This window comes from Mugil cephalus, chromosome 18 (assembly GCF_022458985.1).
Source record: "Mugil cephalus isolate CIBA_MC_2020 chromosome 18, CIBA_Mcephalus_1.1, whole genome shotgun sequence".
In the NCBI taxonomy this organism is placed as follows: Eukaryota; Metazoa; Chordata; class Actinopteri; order Mugiliformes; family Mugilidae; genus Mugil; species Mugil cephalus.
This window is the reverse complement of record NC_061787.1, coordinates 5,969,132-5,989,493: the sequence shown is the minus strand read 5'-3', so window position 1 is coordinate 5,989,493 and position 20,362 is coordinate 5,969,132. Positions and strand designations below refer to the sequence as shown.

The 20,362-nt window shown below is 42.8% G+C and overlaps 1 protein-coding gene across 2 annotated transcripts in view; it reads left to right on the top strand.

The window, feature by feature from the left end:
• Positions 1–20,362, top strand: part of prex2 (phosphatidylinositol-3,4,5-trisphosphate-dependent Rac exchange factor 2) — a 94,315-nt gene that overhangs the window by 63,420 nt on the left and 10,533 nt on the right. For both annotated transcript variants that reach the window (XM_047567874.1, XM_047567875.1), the window contains 9 exons: positions 84–174; positions 2,849–2,977; positions 3,912–3,953; positions 5,442–5,539; positions 5,624–5,770; positions 9,163–9,265; positions 9,421–9,564; positions 10,219–10,333; positions 19,653–19,719. In XM_047567874.1, coding sequence (XP_047423830.1) covers positions 84–174; positions 2,849–2,977; positions 3,912–3,953; positions 5,442–5,539; positions 5,624–5,770; positions 9,163–9,265; positions 9,421–9,564; positions 10,219–10,333; positions 19,653–19,719 — 936 coding nt within the window. The remainder of the gene's footprint in view (positions 1–83; positions 175–2,848; positions 2,978–3,911; positions 3,954–5,441; positions 5,540–5,623; positions 5,771–9,162; positions 9,266–9,420; positions 9,565–10,218; positions 10,334–19,652; positions 19,720–20,362) is intronic.

Below are 20,362 nucleotides of genomic sequence, written 5' to 3'. Positions count from 1 at the left end.
TTTTGCTTCCCCTCCACATACTTTCGATCTTGGCTTTAGTGGGTTTAAAGCGCTGCAACTTCACCCCCTGTGCGTTTTTCTAGGTGGACTCCATCACCAGCGTGCTGAGAGGAGCGGTGGTGGCTCGGGCTTTCGAGCAGACCAAGTGCTTCACACCCGGAAGAGGATTACAAGGTAAAACACCGGGACTGTGATGCTCCCGTCCCGTGGTACCAAAGTCTGAACACATTTACTTATTTTTTCTGTCTTAGACTCCCTCAAAGTATCTGGGAGAGCTAATACTGGTGTGGTGCTCTGCTTCCTGGGCCTGCACGGTGGGCGTTGGAAGATAACATTAGAGAGAGACTCCTAAGCTCAACCAACATTGATATAAACCAGAACACACACTGAAAATGTTGCAGCCGCCTGCGCGTATTGGCTGCTACTTCCTGTTGTGTAATGTGTGCGCGCAGATGTTATTGCAGCAACACGGGGGGAAAGAGTTGTAGGTGGATTCCAGAATGCAAGAATTCCCGACCAAACTCCCCCTCAGTCTCTCCACTTCTTTCTTTTCCCTTTCAGCCGTTCCCCCCGCCCTCTTCCTTGTAACACTGTATCTGAAGCACCGGTGCTCATCTTAGCTTTGTGGTTACTGTAGTGCCACTTACGAGTCAGCGGAAAATGTGACCCTGAGAAAAGTTCTGGGGCTGTGCGCCGTCTGATCGCTTTCATTTTCCAGTTTATTCGCCACCTGACCTCATTGACCGCAGCGTCCATTGTTACATTTTATCTCTCACAAGAAATTGTAGGAAGGGGCTAAATTTATCCTTATCATTTCCCAAAGCAAGCACAAACTAGCGGTGCTGTGCCCTTTTATCATCTGCGGTGCTCTTTTTGGATGACTTAACTCATTTTGAAGATAAGGTGGACAAAAACCACGGTGAAAAGCATTGTTTTCTTTCCTCCTGCAAGCGTACAGTAAATGATAGCTGACTAGTGTGTCCCAGTGGTCTGTTTTGTCCTCAACAGTTTGCAGTTTACGTTCTTGAAGGTGACTTTATTGAAGTGTGCACTTAAAGCAGAGGTCGCAAACGGAAACTTAAACTCAGCCTAGTGCTATTTATGAGCATACATTATTATTATTACCCTTTTGCATTCAATATTAAGCTATTCAAATAATACACAGGTCCAAATACTCCTTTTTTTTTTAATTTCAAACGTGCAACAGTAGGTTGGCAATGCAACTGCTGTAAACATACCTTAAAGTTTAAATTTTAACTGGGGACTGAATAGGCTCTTGGCCAATTGCGGGGAACCTGTCAGGGTCAGTATGCAGCCTCGTGATTGGCTCAGAAGTGATAGGGGCGGGGCCTGCTGTGTACAGGAAGCTTAGATTGACAGGTCTCGACTGGTGTGGTGCTCTTTGTATAACAGTGCACTGTTGAAACAACTCCTGTGTTGTTGTGAAGCGCTGACTGAAAGATAACGTGTCCTGCCTCCATTTATCCCTTCGCTAAAATATGTTGGATTCATGTTAATGTGTATTTATTAAAAAGAAATATATATATATAAAAAATGTCTTATCAACCAAAGATTTTGCGACCCTCCTGCAGCACCTCCACAGACCGCCTTAAAGCAAAGGAGCAGATTACCACCGTTATTCTGTATGTTTTGACAAGTCAAGCTTCCAAACACCCCGACCCATTTGGCATCCAGTCTCCCCTCTCATCTCCAGCTGTCGTCAAGCGAGCTCGGATACGCTTGAACTGAAAATAGGTCTGCTCGTGTTTTTGTGCGTGTGCGCCTGCGCGCGTAAACGCCCTCAGGAGGGACGTACCGCCTCGATCGGGGCTGATCCATCTCGACTCCACTAATGTGCGTGGTTGATAAGAGGGCAAATAGGATTATCTAACAAGTAGAGCATTCCTGCATCTGATGCTCTGAGACGCACACATACACAGCTCATGTTAAACAGCCACCTTTCTATCACTGATCTGATGCTCGTCACAAAGTTAGCTTTATGCAAGGCATTCTTTCTTTTTTAGTTTTTATGGGGTGACATCACATTGACAGACTTTTGTATAATTTTATTCATTTTATTTTGTGCTAGGGAAGGAGAGAGAGGGAGGCTGACAAGGGGAAAGAGAAAAACAAGTTGATGTTAAGCAGACAGATGTAGAGCAAGACGTTCTTCTAAATAAATGTGCTGAAAGAGTTTGGCATGTCTTAGGAAAGAAACAAAACTTTTATGATGCTAATAAATAGTCTTCAATAGAGTCGACTTGACAGTCTGGCAGAAAGGGAGGTGAAGGAGGAAGAATAGGAAAGAGGTCAAATTTATCTGTTTATTTAATTTTTATTTTCCCAGAGACTGACTTCACGTCCTTGGCATCGGCTTATGGATTATACACTTTTATTTATTTATTTATTCCAACGTTCATGGTCAGCAGTCGGCATCGCAACATTATGTCACACCCCGCTTCTATAGAGGGTAGAGGCCTGTGATGTCACAGCGAGCAGACGTCTCCATGGTTACAGCCACTGGGTGACCACACGATATTATCCGCATTAGTTTGAATCATAGGCTTTAATGGCATCTGAATTGTAAAATTAATTAAAAGATTGGGGAAGAGTTGTTGTGTGATTGACTGAAACCAACAGACATCTGCCAACACAAACCCTCTATAGCGTCAAATAACTAAGACGAAACTTATCAGAAAAATGGACACTTGCACCCTTTGCTTCACTTTTGAGGATCGATTCCATCGTATATCTTCACATGTCTCTATGCAAAATACAAAAAAATCATATACCTCTACTAGTTCCACGCTAATTATCGATGTATGTTTGTGTGTGTGTGTCTTGTCAGAGTTTCAGCAGGAAATGGAGCCTAGGGTGAACTGCACCAAGAAGCTGCGCCTCCATGTGAAGCAGGATCCCTGGAACCTTCCCAGCAGCGTTCAGGCGCTCACACAAACTATCGCTAAATATGTCGAAGGTCAGTCCAGACGAGGCTTAACGCACACTCTTTTCCATTAACGTTCGAGCCTATGGTTTGCTCACACAGTCTCTGACAATGTTGAAAATAGAAAAAAATAGTAATAATAAAACATGCCTGGCTTGGAAGGAAATGTGCTTTGACTAGCCCAATTCTCAAGTGCACCTCATCGTATTTATTAGATGTAATCCAAAACCTCTGTTATAGTTGTGTAGGTGCAGGCAGTCCCACTAACTCCACCGCCCTGTTTAAACTTTAAACCCTAAAACCATTCTGGGATTCATAAATTACAGCCACAGAGTTGGAGCCGAAACGATTCCTTTTATTTTATTTTATTTATTTATTTTTTTTATCTGGAGAGACATTTTATCCATTTTAAATCCCTGATGAGCAAGTGTGGTTTTGTGTTTGTTGACACTCAGATTGAAATCACAGACACACAAAGACACACGTATACAGACACATGCGTTATGCACGTACTACATGCAAAACAGCTGAGACCAACAACCAGGCACATGACACTCCTGGGAAAGGTGAGCTGGCGGTCACGACTGAGCAAGTACAAACAAGCAGAGTTATTATTAATGTGCAGCTTGGCCCGTGCACACCACTTTTTTTTCTTCTTATTCTCCCCATGATGGCTTTTTCATGACTTTAAGTTACCCGCTGCTCCAATATGACTACAAACAAATGTGGATTTATGTCATTATCCCTGCCTGTGGCTGGTTTTTATGGTGTTATGTTGGTTTACATGTGAAGATGAACAGTTGTGGAGCTGGGATAAAACAGATGAGACACTCGGTGCTGTCCTATTTATGACTTTAAGGGGCACAGTTTATAGTATGTGTCATACTATTCCACTTTAGGAAAAAAGGCTTTTTGTGATTTAAGGTTATTCACTGCCTCACTGTGGAATATATATTTTTTTTTTCAGAGGTGAAGACACGGCTGCTCTTGGTGTTACTGCAGTACACAGGTTTGTCCTATCCTCTTACTCTGATACAGAAATATCGTACAGAATACATTGCATATTGGAAATTTAAGCTTAATTGTGTTTTCGCACGAAAAAGAAACACTACACTGCCTCCAGAGAACATCCTGTGCTGGCGACTCAAAGTCTGAGCTCAGTTCCGTAAGAGAGAAGTTGCAAGTCCAAAAATTAAGTAAGCATGGCTCAAAGAGGAAAAGGAAAAAAGTAAAGCAATGGGAATTTAAATGATAAACATTCACTCAAATGGAAAGAGTTTAGAACAACAGACGAACATTAAAAAAAAAAAAAAAATGGTAGAATCCAATGTTTCGGTTGGTATCGTAGTAACATTGGTTTGTGAAATGGCAGCAGTCTACGTAAAATAAACACTGACCCTTCAAATGGTTGAGAAGGTAAATCTCAGTAGAAAGAAGATTAGTGCCATAAAATAAGTAGAAGTGTATTTCTGCAACGCAAAGTTGAACTGTATTTATACGTCCCCGCCAGCTGTGGTCAAAGGCATCATATTCTTGGTTTGGCCGTCTGTCCGTTTATCCATATGTTTCTCCTATTGTCTTGAACACAATATCTCTGAAATATATTTTGGCACAATCACTTGGACTAAAAGATGAAATGATTTTAATTCAGTTGTATAATTTTACCGTAGAATTTATTCACTAATTATCACATATTTGTACACAAACATCTAATCTGTAAAATCCAGTTGCTAATTGCAACTTCACCACTAGATGTCACTAAATCCTACACACTGGTCCTTTAATAACTTTTTTATTAGTAATATCAGTTTAAATATCCAAGTCTTCCGTGAATACGAGTATGCACAAACATGCACGTAAACAGAAACTTCAAGCGTTGGTACTTGAAGTACTATGTGTTAATCCTTGTTCTTACTTTTTTCTGCTGGTTTAAAAATAAATTTTCTATTGTAAAAAAGTTGGCAACCTCTGCATCACAAACTCGCCACACTAACACACACACACCACAGAAGCCCAGAATAACAGAGCTGATGACATTCTGACGTTATGCTCCTTCACAGACCTCCAGGAACTACAAACTAGTCAGCTGGGTCAATAGTCAGAAAGTTTGCGGTCATTCATCATGTCACATTATTCATTTCAGAGGGGTTCATGAACTCATTTATAACTCAACGGAAAGTTGAACTATTTCTGAAGAAATTATGGCAGCCAATTATTTTGCACTCCGGCAGACCTGTCATGTGCTCTCATTTTTTTTTTTTTTTTTTTCCCTGATACAATATTTAATACCCAGTGCTCCAAAAAAGCCTTTAATTACCTACCAAACTCACACTGCTTACTTCTGTCACTCTCTTTCTTTTAACCTTTTGCTTAATCTTCACTGAGTCACTTTTTCATTCCTTCCACTCTTGCTGTCTGTACTTCTGAGTTTTTAAACCATTTAGCCTTAGTTCTCTCTCATAGTGCTTTTCCTTTAAGACATATTTTTGTTTTCTAGACTCGGAGATCCAGTTACGTCGCGACATGGTGTTTTGTCAGTCTCTTGTTGCGGCTGTGTGCGCCTTCTCAGAGCATCTGCTGGCTGTGCTCAACCAGGTGAGTTTTGTGTTTGGAATGGGAAATTAGGAAATTATTGTTTTCCCTCAGCTCACTGGTTTGTTTTTTTCTGTCCACTCCCAGTTCCACAACGTAGGCAGAGAGCAGGACCAGGACATCCCGGACCCCCAGGACCTGCAGGAGGCCCAGGAAGCCAGCCGTCGTTGGCTGGAGCAGATCAGCAGCGCTGGGCTTCTCTTCCACTTCCAGTCCCTTCTTTCCCCCAATCTGGTGAGAATCAAAGCACTAAAAACATTAGTCAACTTTGGATTAATTGTAAACTGCCCAGTCGTGTACTTTTCACATTGCACTTCACTGCTTTGCATGATATGTATAAAGATTTGGCTTTAACACAGGCTATTTTGTAACTTCCCTGTGTGTCAACCCTTTTCTCATAAAACTAGGATCCATACATTCACAGAGACTTTCAGATCTTGAATTCAATCAATATTTTGTTTTGCTGCTTGAGTGTATAATCGACCCCTAACATCACAACGTTAGCTGGAGGCAAAACAGAGGGAAGCTTGAGGCGAACACTGTCACTGTCAACCACGAAAAATGTCGTGTTGCTGTATTTTTGGAGCCAAAAACGAAAAATCCAAAACACTAACTTGAATTTTTTTCACATACCAGCCACTGTCAGTTATAGACAACTTTGGTTTGACGTTAGAATTACGTTAAGTTAAACATATGATTAAATATTTGGGGTATTCTTGTTACATTAATGTGTAGGTTAATGCTAGCTCGCTAGCTTAGTTGTATGTTTCAGAGGTGTCCAAGCAGAAGCTGCATTTACTACGTTACCCTCCACAGTGTTTCCACTTACTTCTTGTAATACCTTTGTTGGAGAGGCTTCACTTGATAAAGACAGACCAGACTTTGTCCCCTCTGTGTGAGAGTGTAGGTGTTGGTGAACAACTTTTTAAAATAACACTCACGGTCTCGTGGAGCGATTGTATTAGCACTCTCTAAATGTGCATTTTCCTCGTCCATTCTTGCCAAGAACAGTCAGTTGAAATATGCTAACCAGCCTTTTACAGGCTATAGTGTTTGTAATGTTTTGCCTCCAGCTAAGCCCCGCCCCTCAAAATATGTCACACCGTTTACAAACTGCGAAGGGGTCTATAGTGAGCTTATATGCAAATAGGACAGAAACTACAGTTTAAATGTATGTTTATATATATTCCCTAAATATTGTCAGAAGTGTTGCAGATGTGTAGATGGATAAAAGATTTATGCTTTTTTCCCCAGTTATAACACATGATAAATTTTACATGATGTAAAATGGTTAGCTCAGATGTTCGTGTAAGATTTTATTTTTTTATTTTCACAGTATTTGGTTAATGTGCAACAAACTGGCAACTTAAGGTTTTGAAGCCAAAACTTTCACTAGTGTCGTTTTATTTATTTTTGGAGGAGACATTTGTGTTGCAAGATCTCGCAGGAGTGTGTGTGCGTCGCAGAGACGTAGACAGGTCTAAGAAACTGTCTCTGATCAAGATGCCACTACCGGGCTGTACGAGGGAAAACCCAAAAATAACACTGCAATGTGCTGAGTTTGACACAGTCTCTCCCACAGTGACTGTGTCTGGGTAAAGTCTGTACCGTTGAGGTGCACCACACGACCAAACCCCACGGCTGACCTCCCTCTGTTGTTGTTACTCGGTTGACACACAGATTCTTCATTCTCTACATAGTTGGCATTTAAGCCCAAACTACCGTGTGGGGATGTTGCAGAAATAAACAAAGACAAAAATATTTCTAATTTAGTAAAAATTAATTTAACATTTCCCTCCAGGATTTTCAGATAATTCCAAATGTAATGAGATTTGCATCATTTGTATTAATGAGAAAACACATTTCATTGGGTTTATTTTTTTTGTATCTTCATTCAGTTGGAGGTAGACACAATGAAGACGCCCTCAGAGTGTGTTTTTGGTGGTTTTATGTTGGAGGGCGTGTGGCCTCCGTCAAGTCCCCCTTTTTCTCTCTCTTCCTGCTGACATGCTGCCTTTCTCCCTGGCCCTATTTGTCTCTCATTCCCCGTCTTTCTCAAGACATCTCTCTTTCAAGTGTCCCTGTGGAACATAATAGGGTCTCGGGTACCTGCAGGAGTTTCCAATGAAATCTCAGCACGCTCCTTTTTAGGGCACCACATGAAAGGCAGCACGGGAGGAGCTGCTGAGGCTGTGTGTGTGTGTCTACATGTTTGTGTTTTCCCCGTACGAACGAACACTGTGTGTGTGCGTCGAGAGGCGTGGATGTGTGTTTGTGTGGGTTGAGATAAACTTGCCCACACACAGCAGGCGTCGCTTGGCAGGACGGTGGGTGCACCCTCTGACGGACCATTTCTAATGTGTCTTTAGAAAAAAAAAAAAAAAAAAAGGGCCTAATCCTCTTCCACCTCTGCTCTGTTTATCCCTCTGTGTGTGGTGGGTGGAGAGAGAAGACAACATAAAAAAAAAAGAAAAAGAATGCGTCTCAGACCTAAATGTTGACGGCGGCGCTATCGCGGCGGCCGCAAGCGGATGCCACGTTTGCGGGTGCACGTACGCACATTACATTCAGAGATGTAAACAAATACAAGCGAGCTAAAGTAAACAGAAAGAGGGTCGCTATGTACAAAATGAGCGCATATATACATACACACCCAGGCAGACTCTCGAAAAATGCGTCACTATCGCCATTTTATGTTCTTTATTTTCTTTATTTACACAAATATCAGGTATAACATTATGACCTAATATTGTGTAGGTCTCACAAAACAGTTGTGACTCATCAGAGAATGGACATGATTTTTCTGAGGGTGTTTTGAGATGTCGTTTGAGGGGAGGGGCCTCTGTGGATCATCCCACATATAGATACTTGATTAGTTTGGGATCTAGTGAATGTGGAGGCCAGGTCAACACCTTGTGCTGTTTTTTATTGTTAGTTGTTCCTGAACTGTTTTTGTATGTGGGTCTGTGTCAAGAAATGTCATTGCTTTGGGGTGGGGGTGCCTGGTCTGGTCTAGGTCGGTGCTTCATGTCTAAGTAACATCCCCACGAATGAATGTCAGGTCCAAAAGTTTCCCAGCAAAACACTGAATTATCACACGATGGTTTAAATGTTATTTACTTCTCCTGCCAGTGGTTTTAATGTTGTGGCTGATCCCGGAGTATTATCCTCCTGAGACCTAACAATTTATTTGGAATTTAACTTAAATTCTTTAAGATAAGATAATGTATTTTTTTTTTTTTAAATAGATGAACACAGCAATTATTTCACTGTATATTACAATTTAAGTGACCAAAATATAAGACTGTGTATTTTAATGCAAAAGCAGAATTGGATATGATGAAATCCCAACGTCCTCCAATGAGTACTTGTTATATAAGTATATTCACCCTTCGCTACCAGTACATGTCAAACAAAAGTGTCTCTTTATGAGGACAACAGTAAAAAGCTGCAACAAACCTAAAACCTAATGGTCTAAAACCAGGTCTCGAGCTAACTGTGGCTAACGTCTTCTTTATAATGGGATACATTGTGTAGCTACTTACATGAGTCAATACAGTATTTTCTTTTCTTTTTTTTTTTGATTGCACTGAGACTAGTGTGTGTGTGTGTGTGTTTCTCCTCAGACTGACGAGCAGGCCATGTTGGAGGACACTCAGGTGGCTCTAACAGATCTGGAGAAGGTCACCTTCCACTTCCAGGAATTTGAAGGCGAGCCGCTGGTTGCCAGTACGCACTCTGAATGTTTCATATCACATTTTACTGCCCGACAGTCGTGACTACAGGCTCACTTGTGTGTATTCTGTGATATTTGAGTGAACTTTTAAACCGCGTTCTGACTTCTACCTCTCCCCTCTCCTCTCCTCTAATCTCCTCTTTGGCAGACATGCCGATTTCCTACCAGGTGGAGGGCACTCGACAGGCCTTGAAAGTTTGCTTCTACCTTGAGAGTTTCTATTTCTCACAGCTGCCTTACAGGCTGAAAAACGGAGGAGGCATCAAAATCTACCCGGTGCTCTTTACACAAGGTACACTGAGGCTGGTTCAACTCTTTAACCCTTTAAAACCTGAACGGATCGCCGTGGATCCAATAAAGCATGCGGTTTTTGAATTACCGTAACTCACAATGGTTTGCTATTGACAATATTCAAAGTGTGTCTCGAGGGTATAGCTACGTTTGTATTTACCAACAAATTGCTCACTTTATTAAACATGTACGGGGGATGAATTTCTTTCCAACTCATTTGCTTAAAATTGGCATAATTAGGGGCGTTCCCGCTTTGAGTGACAGGTGGTAGTCTGAGCTAACAGGTAGAGGAGAGTTGGATGGGCAAATCTTGACGTCCGCCATGACCCCCATGTCCTTATTTGGAGGATCAGAGCGTGGGCGGAGCATCATCCAATGTGCCGACCGCAGGCTCCGCTCACTTTGGGCTTCATTTTATCATCATTACCGTAATGGCAGCTTTTTTTCCCAGAAAGTGCAACTTTCCAATTTTGTCCATTTTATCCGTGAGTTACGGTAATTCAAATACTGCAAGCTTTTTTTTTGCTTTTTTTTTATCTGCATGCGGATGTTTAGGTTTTAAAGGGTAAACTTAGCATGCATGTGCAGTTGAAAACTGCTTTATAGAGGATCTTGAGCACTGTTTTAATCATATATGTTGTGCATGCCTTTCTAGCTCTGGAGAGTATGGAGGGATACTACTACAGAGACAACGTGTCAGTGGAGGAATACCAGGCCCAAATCAATGCCGCCTCATTGGATAAGGTCAAACAGTACTACAAGAGGCTGAGGTATATATGATTTACAACGCTTAGAGATCGCATATCCTGCATGATTTGCCGAGTTTTATCCAATAGATCTAATACTTTCGGTTCGAGGTGACCTCCCTTTCAGTCGGGCCTGGTGTCTCTCAGCGCCCAGCGGGGCCTCGAGCTGATTGGCTGAGACAAGCGCAGCGGGAGCGTTTTGTGATTGGTTGCGAACGCACACAGCGGGGGCAGCGGTGATTGGATGAGAGTGCTCAGCGTGTCACCAAGCAAGCGCTGATGTAGTGCTTCGGCTGCAGCTGCTGCACTCGCTTAGCTCGCACCCCATTGGTCTGATGCACACATGAGACCTTATGTGATTGGCCCGGTCACGGATAGTCCTAACGAGGTGGGAAGACACATGAATAGGACGCTTCCTGGGGGAGTACAAAACAAGAGCTTTATTTATCTGGGTGTGTAAAAGGAGGAGTAAAGTTTGGAAATGAAATGTGGCTTTTTGCAGAAATATCCTCAGCTGATGTGAGTGTAGATCTGTGTTCCAGCTGCGATGGATTTATGGACACACACACCTGAACCCTCTGTTAATTGGTTGCTCTGTTTTTATAGATTGAAGTGCCCTTTACGGCTCTGCGTTTGATTTTATTGCCGACTACGGTGCCGGGCGAGCTGCAGATGCTGCGCTAACCGGATTGAGTGACACGGACCGAAAAGTGCCCCCGTTTATAGAAAGAATCGGTCGCGCTCCCGCAGAGCTGTGTGAATCCCAGTCGGTGTATGTGTGTGTGTGTGTGTGTGTGTGTGTGTGTGTGTGTGTGTGTGTGTGAGTCTGGCCGAACACCTCGGAGGGCGACTGGTTGACACGCCGGCTTTGACTAAACATCTGCTGCACACTGCGCTGGTGATTAAATGCACAGCAGAGCTCATCGCAGAAATTAAGTTATTTAGGGACAGTCTGCCGTGGGGGTTTGAATGATTCACGCAGCCGTATGCCACGTCGGTGCCGACCCACCGCAACTTAACCGTAATTTATCGGGACTGCTTTTCCTGCAAGGAGTTTTTAATATGTAGTGTTTAGTTTAACGCCGGCTAAGGATCCTAAACTGATGGAGGGATTAAGTAGGAACGCCTGTATGTGTTCTATATTTAACTCGACTTACAGCCATTTATAAATATACATTATTAACATTTTGCATCCAATATTGAGCTACTGAAATAACACAGAGGTTCAAATATTTAGTTTTTTCATTTCAGAAATGGAGGCTCAGTGAATCCCCGAGCCTGATGGGAGATAGCTTTAAAAAAAAAAGATATAAAAACGTCTAATCAACCAAAGACTTTGCGACCCCCTGTTGAACACTTAAAGTTTAACGAGTGACAAGAATCTCAAGCGTTATGTCAGATTTAACAAAGCGAGGGATCATTTCCAACTGCCCTTTTATCTCTTCGTGTCGTTATATTGTCTCCTGATCTTCTGGGACTCTACAACCTTTCGGTAACAATAGCGCGCTGACATTTTGTGGCACCTCTTTAGTTTTTTCAGTGAGAATCAGCGTTTAAAATGTCATTATTTTAATCTTTTGTTTTTTTACGTTGAATTATTCTAACAAATTGACATGTGGCTCAAAGATGCCGACCATCCACACGGGACTTTACTGGAGTTAAGCCATGTTGCACAGAACGCCCTCTGTTTGTGTACTGTAAACGTCTTTACAGTTTCACTGTTGTATTTGAGCTGACAGCGTTCGGTCCAGCAGCGGCAGCAGCAGTAACGTGGAGCAGATGTGCCTGACAAGAGAGTGAGTGAACGGAGGCCGATTTCGGGGAGCGTCGGGAGGGGGGGTGCCGGGCTGCGGTGTGGGCAGCCGGTGTCTTTCAGTTTCAAGTTGAAAACACTGGAGACTTTCAGAATAACCGGTCTAATTTGGAGCAAAACTTGCGGCCGATGATTTCACTCTGAACGCAGGGATCTCCGTGACAGTTGCCAGGTTTGGTGTGGTATGCGTGCTGCTAGTTCTACGAGCAGAGAAAGCTTGTGGAGTGTTGCTGCAGGGAAAAGATGAATAACTCATAAATCTTAAATACATAATTCAGTGGTATAAAGATGTGGTAACGACAGTTATGAGTGATGTAAGTATTTTTACTTATAGGTCATTACTATCGTATAATTTGCCTATTATTTCACCGGGTGAATATTTGGCCAATAAATTGTCAAAATTTGAAAAATGCTCGATTCAATATGTCCGAGAATACTGTAATAACTGCAGCAATGAATCAGCGGTCAACATAATTGAGTCATTTTTCATCTGCCGCTTCATCCGTACGGTTTTTCGTGTCATCCGTCAGGTTGTTCTTTAAACGCAACGCTGGCGCCGAGTCATTTATTCGTTTTTTTTTTGTTTTGTTTTTTTTACGCGCACGTGTAATAACACGGTCAGCTCTAGTGAAAACTTTCCCTTGTATCAATCGTAGTAAAGTAAATATTCCCAGTTGGTTTTCAGCAGTCAGTGGTCTCCTTCTATGTAATGTTACCAGCAGTTTTGCTTTCGCCGGCTGCCATGTGTCTGTCGGCCGACCACAGACCAGGCCCGTGATGTCACCCCCTCTCTTCCCTCGCTGCAGCGCTCCAACCTCAGGCACCTCGTTATCCTTGGAGCCGCGCCACAGCAGAGCTGCTGGGTTAAACCCACACTGTGGACCCGAGCCAGGGGCTGACTGACAGGCGCGAGAGAGCGTTGCACGCGCACGGCTGAACCGAGTGAACTGCAGGGCCCCGGTTCAGAGGTTTGCATGTTGTCACCCCTGCAGAGAGATCCCTCATCACAGTACACGACCGTATTTATTTGGCTGAGGTGCAGCCGTTTAGAAGATTAGATTTTTCTGAGACCTACAGGAAAATTGCTCACTATACCGTGCCCCTCTGGAACACTGTTTCTGCAGAAACAGCTTTTATTTGTACACACGGTGCGTCAGAGTAGTAAATGACACCACTGTTAAGTGTTACAGTGTTTTCCCAGGAGCCTCTATGTCTCTGGTCTTCACGTGCCTTACCCCACACCAAGACACAGTCGGCAAAATCCAGGCCAAAGCAGATGTATAGAGCCAGAACCTGCATCCACACGTTCAAGCGTTCGCAAAACATCTCAGCTGACATGTGCATTTATGTAGAAACATCTTCCTTAGTCACAGACTTTGCTTAAGTCTGCTGCAGAATTCGACTGCCACATACAAACGTGCAGAAATACTGGATTCCTTTCTCTAATTTACTCCACTCGCTCCGATGTGTAAGGAAATGCGTGGGGCTGGGAGAGATCGCATCATTTCCCTTTAAGGCCAGAGCGGGAAGGTCGGTGATTGAAAGGAGAATTTATGCGAAGGATGAGGAGGATGATGGGTCGCGGAGGAGAGGACCGGCCGCAGAGGGCGAAGTGGAAAGGGGGAGAACGAGAGCGGCGAATGTATTATTCAGGGAGGGAGATTATTGCCGGCTCTTGATTCCATCTCATTTCGCTCTTATTGACAGGCGGGTGTTTCAAGAGGGAGGGGGGACTGTGTTTGCCTCTCGTATTGTTCCTCGTGATTGACTGAAGGAGCGCAGTACATAGAGGAGTGTGAAAGGAAAAAAAAAACCCAGTGTGAACTACATGTTGTCTGATGGCGAATTGCATGCTCATCTCGTCTTATTGTTGTTGCAGGTGTATACGGAAAGATTTCTCTTCAGAGAGGTGGAATGGCTGCGCTGCAGCTACTGGGCATTTATCCCTTATTGAAACACATTTAGGCAGTTGTAAAAATTTCCACATCTCACTCTGCGCATCCCTTAATAATAATAAGCCTTGACTTATGTGGATATTAAAATTCAGCACAGTCTGAGAAATCAAGCTCTTCCTCTCCATTGCATTATATATTATTACAGGCTGTTGAATTTCACACTTTGTTAGTCAAACGGTCGTCCATCATGGCGATGCATCTGATAATCGCGCCATTGCAGAGTAGTTTGTTTTGATTAGGCAAAAATGCAGGAATGCAAAAATGCATCTTCTACATGTCAATCATGTCTGTATCTGTCCAGAAAACAACATGAATGATGGTTGTAGTTGATAAAAGCTGCTCTAGCAGGTTCCTCATTACTCCTCAGCAGTGCAGCTGCTTTGCTTAAGTGTATCCGTCTCTTCTCACAGAATTAAAAATTGATTAGTTTGAGAAACTACAGATAACTGTGGGAATAATGGGCGACCGTCGTGGTTATTTTCTTTATCTCAGCAGCGAGGAAATACGTGACGTGCGGATCGATAGTGAAATATCGATACTCGTCAGTCGTCCAAGGTGATGTAGGAACATTTAACTATTGAGGCAGCACAACAAACCCTGTTAAACACTTGACGGTTAACCACAACACAGAATACGAGGCATTTATGATGAGGAGGACAATTAAGTTTTCATTTTATAGTAGTTCTTTATGATTTATTTTAATGGTCTTATTACCTTTTTTTTAGTGTTGAAACAGCATTTTTACATATTTTTTTACGAGTGTGTCCTATAAAGTAAATGAGGCATCTACCTCAATATACACCTGAGTTTAAAATAAGTAAATAAATTACTCTAATGTCTTGTATTCTTTATGAAGCTATAATTTGACCAGACACTTTAGGGTGTTATTTGCACAGAGTATCTGATCGGTATCGCCGATACCATCCTGGATTTTTACTCGGTATCAGATCAGAAAGAAATCAGTGGTGTTGAACTACTTCTTCTACAGTCTTTGCACCAGCGTAGGGAGTCCCAGTTCTCACCAGCTCTGAGGAGGAAGGTGTTGAGGCTTTGTTCTGCTCCAGCTAGTGTGCACTGAACCTCTGGTCTGGTGAAGCCAAATGGGGCTGAGCTGTTTCCGCTTATCACTTCTCCCTGATTCTACCTTTTAATGGCCGTAATGATGACAGCTCCTCCCTCACTTACTTACTCACTTACTTACTCCTGATTCTGTAAAAAGACCATGACTCATCTCTTCAGCTGTTAAGTTAAAAAAAAAAAAAGAAAAAAAAATCACCTGTGTTAGGAGCCAAGTACAGTTTGTGCTGTGTCAGGATCGTAAATTTGGTTTCCAGCCTAACCTTGGGCCGTGTATGTACAGTAACTGCACGTGTCCTCAATAAAAGTTGCTCAGCGATCATATATTACGTCTTTCTCTTGCTCTGGCTGCAAATTACCAGAACCATGTACGGTATGGGAAATAATGCACATTTATAGCTTGTATTATTTCTTGCGTGGTTACAGAACAGCTACCAGGTATCCATCGCCATGCTTTTACATTAAAGCCCCGGGTGGTAAATGCTTGTAAACAGGATGAGGAAATGACCTCCATCACTCACCGTCTCGCTGGTGTCGGTGCCGGAGCATCGCTGTGTGACATGCGAGAGCTCCCGGAAAAGCCCCCACATGCAGCTCTGCCGTGCACCTCGGGTGAGGGTGGGGCAGCGGTGGGGGAATTTAATAATGCTAAGTGTCATTCATCACGGCCCTGTGAGTGATTTACATGGGCCGACACGCACCTCCCGCACGGTCGTCATGAGATTTCAGAAATTCTGCCGCAACCGAATCCACAGAAAACGCCGTTTTTGTCATTTTTTTTTTCTCCCCCGTGGTATTTCAGGGATCATTTATGTTTCTTTTTGTTCCATTTTCTTTCTCGTGATGCTAACATACCCCGTTTCCCACGCTGCTCCTCTAAAACATCTGTGCCTCAGATTCTTCCTCTTTGACGCCGCAGCTGACTGCTAATGCTCCCGTGCTGCAACAAAAAAAAAAAAAAAAAGGGGCCTCGCGTGCCCTCTTGTCGTGAAGGAAGCAGAAACAAAGAGAATTAAGAATTCTCATCGGCCCAATAAAACAAACCCGGCTATACGCAGAGCAGGTCATCTTTGGCACGCGGCCAAATCCTCCATTAGAGCCTCATGTGAAAACCAATTGGCTGCGTGGGCGTGTGTGTTTCTCTCTGTGTGTGTGTGTGGTTGGTGTGGGTCTAGTTACTGCAGAGAGAGCTACAAGCAAGATTTACCAACGGTTGTCTTGATCTCAGCTAAAAGCAAAAATGCGTGTGAACAGAAGAAGAAATGGTGATTAAACACAATTAAAGTAACTTTAGTCGTTGTTATGCGCCAGCTGCAGGCTGTTGGTGTTCTGATTGGCATTAACATGAAGCAGATTTTCAGGCCAAGGACCCCCCATGACTGATGGAGAGGTTAAGAAGGGACTATATTAAATATAAATATATATAAATATACATTATTATTAGCATTTTGCATTCAGCATTAAGCTATACCTTCACCCTTTACTAAAATATGTTGGCTTCATTAAACGTGAATTTAAAGAAACTTAAATTTGTGGGAGAAATTAAAATATATATATATATAAAAAATGTCTACCAAAGATTTTGCGACCCCCCTGCAGTACCTCTGTGGACCCCCTAGGGGTCACAGACCCCCTGTTGAAGCCCTATCCACTAAAGCATTTATAATTAAAGAAGAGATTTTGTTCTTTTTTGACTTTCTCGTTGGTGAATGTCAGATAAATGTTAATATTCTAGTTGAGGTTCTCTCAGTTTCCCACCATTAAAATGGACTTGAGGGATTCTGAGAATGAAGAAATAACCTTACACTTAACATACTGATGTTCGTAGCCTCAGGACGGTGTCTTTTCACGTCGTGTGTGGGCTTCAAACATAATTTTTCATCCGTAATAATAATTGTTCCTAAGTTCCCCCAGAAAACATCATCAGAACCGGTGGATGTAACGCAGGTCCTCCGTAAACCACACATGGCTTCTAGTCTGACTCCCATTACTCCGTCATTAGAGACCTCCGAGAGAGTCGGCTCCGTTCCTCAAGCTGCGGTTTCTGGTATTTTTAGAGCACCTCGTACAGCGGGAGGATGAGATAATCAGCAGGTATCACGACCTTGTGTTTGCAGAAGCGAGTGTGCAAGGGTAAGAGGAGGTGCCTCTGTTTTGTCTGAAACAGATAAACAAATGGGGGCGGACGAAGTTGGGCAGGGAAACAATGTAGGAGTCGACTCCTTTACGGGCAATTCTGTTACACGCTCCCCCGAGATAAAAAGTCTGAACAGTTGACCGATAAGCGGGACGAGGGGGTGAGATGACTCAGCGGTGAGGTGCACGCAGATAAGAGGCTGCACCTGTAACCGGAGCCAGCGCAAAGTTTAGATTTCCAATAAATTTTATGTCGTGTTTCGTCAGAGCTGCTTTCGCGGCGCTCTATCGCCTCATCTCCGTTTGACCTTGGAGGAGAATTAAGTTTTGTTTGGAAGCATTGAACTTTCTTTTTTTTTTTACTCCGTGCCTTTGTTTGTCTTTAAATCCTGCACATACACACATGCAAACACAATATACTGTAGACCAAGGAACCACAAACAGATGAACCTACCTATGTTATATATTAAACTTAGTGGCCTAGAGCCATTTATAAATATACATTATTATTATAATTTTGCATTCAATATTAAATTATTCAAATAATACACAGGTTCGAATATTCACTCTTTTTATTTCAAACATGTGCAACATGTAGGGTGGCCGTGCAACTGCCAGAAACATAAACATACGTAACATGAATTATTTAAATGTAGCTAGATAATTGACAGAATTTAACTTTTAACGTAGCGAAATGTAGTAGGGACACCAGTGCAGCCTCGTGATTGGCTCAGCAGTGGTAGGGGCGGGGCCTACTGGGGCCTACAGGAAGCTTAGGTTGACGGGTCTCGGCTAGTGTGGTGCTCTTTGGTGAAGTTAATGTGCATTAAAAAAATGTATATATATATTTATATATATATGTCTAATCAACCGAATATTTTGTGACCCCTCCGCAGTACCTCTGCAGTCCCTCTAGGGGCCCCCGGACCCCCTGTTGAACACCTACGCAGATACTTTAACGAGGAAGTCCAACATTACAAGCTGCAGACATTCAACCCAACGTAAAATTACCTGTTAACGTGTCGTAAATAATTAAGCTGTTCCCACCCTTTTGCCCCCGTTTAGGGGAAGTGTGCGTTACTCCAGTCTATCGCGCTCATCTTCTGAACGACACGACCATCTCGAACCAATTACACGGACTGTTAACTCCGGCCGGACCCTTAGCAAACTCCGCTCGCAGTCATTTTGTTGGGCGCTGCCACAAGGTTAATGGATCATACGTTAGACGGGGGATTTAAACACCTGGAAACAAGCGGAGGTGTGAAATGTGCCGGTCACTCATCTGGATCTCAGAATAGATGCGCGTTGCCGAATCGAAGTTAACAGGTTACAAATAAAACTCATTGCCTCATTAGCCATAATGAATGAAGGGAGTGGGTTTTGGAGGCTTTTTTTTTGCGGCCTCCAGGCTCGTCTCCTAGAATATAATTTTAATAGCATTATAACTCTACTTTATAGTGAACAGTGAACGACTTTTCATTTCGGCTCAGATGGTTTATAATCACTAAAACGTTTGATTCAGGGATGTGTTAACTCGGCTCTGATTAATTAATTTCATTAATATTATGTCAAGCAGAAATACCACACTCGTAATGAATGCCTCCTTAGCCTGATTTTAATCACTTAATAGCAGAGGGTGATGCAGATGAATGAGATGTGCTTCACTTATTCTTGTAAACACATTCCCTCTCTTTTAGTGTCCGCTAGTCTTTTTTTTTTTTTTTTGACTATTACTACACTTATGATTTTAGCAAAGTGTGTCGTATGGGTGACTGTCTGTGTACATTACTGCTGGCTGTGATTTGATTACCAGGACATTAATGTGGCACATTAAAGTGCGCCTATTTTTAGCACGCAGCTGGATTACTGAAATCTGATGGAGTCACAGACTGCTGAGTTTGCACTCCTCATTGCAGCATTCCTCCTCCTCCTCCTCCTCCTCCTCCTCCGTCTGCAGGAGGACGCCGGTGCGGTTGTGCCTCTGGTGGAGGACGAGGGGAAAAACAACTCTGAGCTGAACTGTAGCCCCCGTGAATGAATGAGGCAGTGGCATTTGGAGTGATGCCCAGGACAAGAGATGCTTAGTCTGTGTTTCTGCCGAGCTGCGCTCAAGTTATTCTCATGATTGATAGTCAGATGGTGGCGTCCCATAATAAGCAGGTGGCCTAGTTTTCCCAGAAAGGTCCTGATGACCTAATGGTGCAGAGAAACAGTTTTGATTTCACGCGCTGAAGCTACTAAATAACTCGTTCTGGATGGCTGTAACATAGTTTGCTGCAGTTTGTTGGGGGCTTACACACACACACTGTGAAAATATCCAGTTTGAACAGCTCCTAATGTGAAATTACCTTCTCTCGCCCAGGGCTTTCTACCTGGATCAGTCCAACATGCCGCCCAGCTCTGCACCCAAAGCTGCCCTCATAGATAAGGTAAGAACAAGCTCGCGCGGCATCATGCTGCGTTTCTGGCACCGTGGAAAAACTGAGCAGCGTGACTGAAACATTCAACGAAGGCGCTGACGACCACAGTCTTGATTATATCAGGAGTTAAAGAGAAGATACTAGTTTAATTTTATGAAGTGACATCTGCCTTAGTATGAATATACACTACTATATATATATATAAACTAGGGCTATAGTAGAGCTTATATTTTTCAGAATTCTGACGGTATCATGTGTTCACAACATTTTCTACTGGTCAAGAGTGGAATTAATGCAGTATATTGTCTAAGGACGGACAATTTTTCTAGTAAATATTGTATAATAATCCCACACTAGTAGTAAAACATACAGTTTTTTAAATGTTTATCAAGATTAAATGAAGAAATAAGGACAATTACGGTTTGATTTAAGTTGATATATTTATTCATATTGTCTGTAACGTCAATAGCAGCGAGACCAACTACCGTAATAATTGTAGTGTGCGCGCAACTTTTTTTTGTTTTATTCGGAAAAAAGCTAAAATTAGCGACATTTTTGGGGGACAGCTTTGAGCCGGGGGACAGGTTATCAAAAACAGGGACTGTCCCCAGAAATTAGGGACGTCTGGTCACAGTAAAAAAAAAAACAGCTG